At 43.1% G+C, this 5,724-nt stretch overlaps 1 protein-coding gene across 2 annotated transcripts in view; it reads right to left on the reverse strand.

Annotated features, from left to right (window-relative positions):
- NIPA2 (NIPA magnesium transporter 2) overlaps positions 1–5,724 on the reverse strand; it is a 27,541-nt gene that overhangs the window by 9,535 nt on the left and 12,282 nt on the right. For both annotated transcript variants that reach the window (XM_006017058.3, XM_006017055.3), the window contains 4 exons: positions 3,908–3,967; positions 2,969–3,198; positions 1,443–1,499; positions 655–745 (listed from right to left, as the gene is read on the reverse strand). In XM_006017058.3, coding sequence (XP_006017120.1) covers positions 655–745; positions 1,443–1,499; positions 2,969–3,107 — 287 coding nt within the window. In that variant the 5' untranslated portion in view covers positions 3,108–3,198; positions 3,908–3,967. The remainder of the gene's footprint in view (positions 1–654; positions 746–1,442; positions 1,500–2,968; positions 3,199–3,907; positions 3,968–5,724) is intronic.

Below are 5,724 nucleotides of genomic sequence, written 5' to 3' on the forward strand. Positions count from 1 at the left end.
CAGGTTGCCGGGGCGGCTTGCAACAGGCCTTGCAGCTTCCCAGCCACCTGCTGAGAGCAGCCCAGGCTCCTGGCTGGCAGCAGCCACCCAGAGCCGGCACCACCTGTAGCTGGGAGGCTGCAAACAGCTGCTGCCTCCCAGTCCCAGCCCCAGTGTGCGCCAAGGAAAATGGCCTCGTGTGCCGTACTCAGCGTGAGTGGCAGGGGGTGCTGATCCCTGCTCTTACAGAATACCCTCCCCACCTACGCACAGGGCTATAGGCTCTAGAGAATACCTGACCCTCCCACAGAGCTATAGAAGCAGTACAGTAGTACAAGACCCCTTTAATCTCCTGAAAGTTAAGACCGTAATGTTGGTCTTCTACCCTCAAAAAAAAAAAAAAATTAAAAAAAAAAAAATATAAGGCAAACTGAAAATTAGCAGGATGCTTGCTGTAAGTCAAGGCAAGATACACTGCCAGAGCTCTGTTAGCTCAGACATTATGTAGGCAGAAGCTCTAAGGCAAGGATATTCCTCCCATTTTCACAACTGCTAAAACTCACTCAGGTTAAGAGCGTGATAGGTTGGACAGCTCACTTAAATTTCTAAACATGCACTTTATTATTAACTATATCTGAAATTTTGTTTTTTCTTCTAAACAACTGTATTTCTTACCTTACGAGAACACTGAGAGCTCCTAATGGAGTCACTAATGTAGCTGGTGCAAATGCATAAGCTGCAAAGTTAGCTACTTCACCAGCTCCCACTGCAGAAAGAGAGTCAAGCATGGTTAAAATAAGAGAAACCTCTGGAACTAAATAGGTGTTCTCACAGAGAGAAATGGATAGTAATATCCAGACCAGAGGAGAAATCTAATAGCAATTTCCTGGTATGGATGTTAAATGTACACAGACTTGAAAACACAGCTGTTAAGTATTCTATATAATAAAAAAAAAACCTGCATTTATTTTTAAATATTTTGTATTTCTATACCCAAATTCAGGTCTTTTGACTCTTGCAAAGAAGATGGGCAACCATGGTCTTCTAGGAAGTAGTAAAAAGATCAATGCAAGTAAAATTAGGCACAGCCACACAGTTCAAGTCTAAATTTAGGTGACATACACAGTTTAACAAGCCAGAGAGAAAAATGGTTTCAAGTTGTTAAGTAATTATTTTTAGATGAATAGCTTTTTATTTTAGACATTCCTTTGCAGAGGCAAAAAATCAGAAAGGTGCCAAATTCTCAGCTGATAAAAGAAAAATTCTACAAAAATCAAGGAAGTCACACCCTGGGGAATCTATTCATGTATTTTAATATGAAGAAACTAACTATGATTAAATTATTACATTTTTAATCTTTGGGAACACAGCTATACTTCATTACTAGCTTCAGATAAGTTTATATTTTACTTTTTTTTAAACTAAAAACCTTAATGTTGGTTAGGAGAGTTTCTGGTACTTACTAGAGAGAAGTCCAGCCCACCACAGCCACTCTTTAAGGTAGGCATGGCCACCTTGACCTAGGATCAGAAAAGAAGAATTATTAGCAACAAAAGAGCAAGCACTGATCACTTTTATTGATAAAAGACAGCTATATTTAAAAAAGTATAGTTTCAACCAATGTGTCAAGTACTGATGGCTATCTATCTTTGTAATTGTACTTGCACAATATAGCACACGGTCAGAGGCCAGGGACCGAAGTCAAAGTATTTCCAGCATCTTAAGTCCAGATAGTTCAAAGTAATATTTTTTTAAAAGATGATCCACTTGCATAATTTTCTTTTCCAGTAAAAATACACATGCAGACAATGTGATGATTTGTCATTCCTGAGTAAATGATATCACATGTAAAATGTCAAATTAAATTAAAGGTCTATGACATACATATGGGTTTAATTAACTGATATGTATTCTTCACTGCAGCTCTTTAAACATACAGTCACTAGCATGTGCAGCAGAGCTCACTCACACGGTGCAAATGCAGGTGTGGTCTGACCCCTGCCCCCCCATCTCCTCAGTCTGTGGTTCCCCAGCTGCACTCTGCATGGGGCTGAGCCCTAGCCACTCATGCCTGAGGCAGCCCATGCTGTGCTCCTGCCTGCACTTGCCCTATGCCCGCCAACAGCACCAGGCTCTGGCTGCCTTCCACCCACTCAGCTGCCTATAGGTGGCTGCTCATCATGCTGGGTGGGCGGAGTGGGTGGAAGGTGGCCAGGAGCTGGAGCCAGAACCGGAGCCCTGTGCACTGGGGCAGGAGCCACCCAACTTCATCTTCCCCATCCCCACCTGGTTGGGCATGTGGTGCCTGGCATGCACCCCCATGGCTGCTACTACTTTCCCATGGTACCTGCTGCCCAGAGCTGTGCAGCAGGGGCAGAAGGAGGAGGAACTACTGCTACAGGTGCAAGCTGAGCAGTGTCTGGGTGGCTGCAGCACCAGCCGGCCCTCCAGGAAGCCAGGCACACTGGCCGACGCCATGGCCAGGGTGGTATCATCAGTTGGCACAGAGTTGGCCGCCCCAGGCAGGAGCAGTGGGGTTCAGCTCTATTCAGAGTGCTGCGGGGGCAGCTGTAGGTCGGATACAGATCAACTGGTGGGCTGGATTCAGCCCATGGGCCATATTTTGCCCACCCCTGTCATAAACAGTTGCAGTAGTCTGTTACAGGTCTCAACTACCACGCTCAGACTTAAAAAATTCTTCCTAATATCCAACCTTAATCTTCATTATCCCCTTTTTCTTAATTTGTATGTTTTTGATTAACATACATTAGCAACAAAGTGAGTTCCATAAATGGACTGCAAAATGGTAAACTGAACATAGCAGTAGTACTTTCCTAACAGAACAGAGTACAGACTCCCAGAAAACCAGAGGCTGCTTATTTCAGGTCTCCAGATTTGTTTGGTATGTGATATCTAAAGTCAAAACACAAACTCAGGAAATTCCATAGACTTCATTAAACAGTAAAAAGTTCTTAAAAGCATAGTTTACCTGCTCTCATGGAGCCCTTCTTGGCCAGCCGGAGGAGACCTTTCTTTTTAAGGATGAAACTCCCTCCGATGAAAATGCTGGAGCTCATAGCCAATACCAGACCAATGTAGAAGTCATATTTTCCACGACTTTGGCTCATTTCGTAAGCTACTGAAGTGTTCAAACCATTACACTGATCATAAAACAGAAGAGTTGCTGCTATCGGACATAGGGTGATGCAACGAAGAAACCTGAACAGATACATATCACAGTAAGTTTCATACACACCGTTTTCTGACAGAAAAACCACACTAGACAGCTCAATGTGTGATCAATTCTGCCCCAAAGACTCTACTCTAAAGGCTGTAAACATATGCTGCATTTCTCCTGGGAGAAAGCCTTTTATCCTTGGATCCTAGAGAGGCTGGCACCACTTGTCCCACTATGTGGGAAAGCCTACTGTGATTTATTAACTTAATTCATTCCAGGAAAAAGCTGCCAGGGTGTGTGCTCTCCCTAGCTACCCACTGGCAGAAGGGAAGCACTTCAGCTTAGAAGGGCTACATAGATAAACAGCTGTTTTGATCCCAATCAAAGCCTGGGATAATCAGTCCCAGGTCAAATGAGACTTCTGTTTACAGCCTAAAGGCTGAAATAGATTAGAAACAAAGTATATGGCATGCAAGTACACACCTGAAATGGAGGCGAGGTAATTAAAGAAAAAAAAAGAAAAGAAAAGAAAATTACTTAATTTTTTTAACTAAAAGTACAAGAGACCCACCAGATAAAAGTACTCAAAGTGCAAGTGTCAGCAGGGAAAGACAACTGAAGCAAAAGCATGACAACAGCAGAACCACGTATTTGGAACATTTAATGTTTTAATCCCCTCATCCCCCAGAACTGCACCCAGTTCCATCTCATGCATATTGAATAATTAGTATTATATATCAAAATCATTACCTATGTTAGCATTAGTTTATAAGGGGTGGTTGAATTAGGACACCTGCAGCATCCCAACATCTGCATAGAAAAATGAAAAACAGGTTAGCATTTATTTCTCAAATCACATAGTAATTCTGTATCTCGAGACAAGAATAAAGCCTTTAAGATGCAATGTCAAAAAACTACAAAAATAAAGTAGGAATTATCTTTATTGAGAAAAGCAGCCCTTACAAATATGTATGAAGCCTGAGGCTTAACAACAGAAGAGTTTATTACTGAAAAGCTTTCACCAAGCCTTGGGACTGCTGAGGTTGAAGTCTGATTACATGTGGGGAGATGCAGCAAGAACAACTGAGTCAGAATCTTGTGCTCCCTTATCTGTTATTTCTTCTAATCTATATTGCTTGTTTGATACATACTGCAATGCAAAATAAAAACATTTTGCATTTTAGTATGCATACACGCAGTTTAAAAACTCAGAAATTTCTTTCTTTTAGGTTTGATAGAAATAATTTTGTTTTGTTTTTAAAGAAGCAGTTGTTAAACCAAACACAACCTTGACAACACTATTACAAAATCCCAGCCTCTGGCTTTTTTACTATTCACTTCATCCAGAAACAGCACACACCAACTACAGATGCTTCCTCAGCCCAACAAAGGGTATTTATACCCCAAAACTTGCAAAGAAGGATTTTTCCAATTATTTGAGTTGGTCTAATACAAGATATCAGATTTACCCAAAGAACCTTGTCTGCCTATGTCCTTAGATCAACACGGATACAACCTACACCCCTACAAATCAGAGGTACTTAACCTTTTGGTCCCATGGGCCACAAATACCTCAGGGCTGGTCCACAGGCCAAATCGAACCCCACATGCCAGGATCAGGCCCCTGGGACCAAAAATTGTCCCCCCCCTCCCCCCCTCTGGGCTTGGGCCCTTGGGGGCCTGGCACTGCCCCCTCCCACCCCAGCCTGCCAGGAATTGGTCCTGAGGGGCCTGGCACCACCTCCTCATACTGGGATTGGTCTTAGAGGCCAGTACGAGGAGTGCTACTGTTCTACCACTGCCAAGTTTCCAGACCAGTAGGCTACAGACCAGATATGGCCCATGGGTTGAGCACCCCTGCTTTACATAACACAGGATCAAGTTCCTATATCCTGGAACTACAGGGCAAATATGATATTTACTCAATTATAAAATGATCCCCATATAAATAGATTCCATATATGGAAAAAGTATACGTTTAGAAACCAAGTACTGGAGGTTTGCCTTGAATTTGTTCCCCTTACACTGCTAGAAGGAAAATAAAATTGGAGGGGGGCCCGCCCCACAGGTGTCCCCCTTGCCTTCTGCTACCCCCCAATTTCTTCCCCCTGCAGCCCTTACCCCCTGCTCTTTATGGTCACACTCTGCTCTCTGAGCATGTTTATTTCAAGGTCATTGTATTCAAATTTGCCCCTCATTTTAACGTATCTGTAATAATTCGCATACAGGCAACTTAGTTCATCCAGAATTGATGCATTTTACCTTTTTGGAAACTGCTGCAAGTTTTATCACAGGTACTCCATAAACACACTTTCAAGCAGCACTTTAGCACTTACTTATAGATAGGATAGAAGGACAGGGATGGGTGGTGGTCCATCAAGTGGTCCAGGTGCTGCCCTGGCAAAGGCAGGCAAGCCATGGAAATTCCAGGCTACCAGCAACTTAGTAAAAGTCATGCCAGGCTTCTGTCACTTTCACATTATACATACAGCCTTCTTCCCTCCTCTCAAGTTCTCCCAAACACTCCTCTCTCCAGAAATGCCCCCCCCCCCCCCACACCCCTTCTT

This window comes from Alligator sinensis, unplaced genomic scaffold (genome assembly GCF_000455745.1).
Source record: "Alligator sinensis unplaced genomic scaffold, ASM45574v1 scaffold144_2, whole genome shotgun sequence".
Lineage (NCBI taxonomy): Eukaryota > Metazoa > Chordata > Crocodylia > Alligatoridae > Alligator > Alligator sinensis.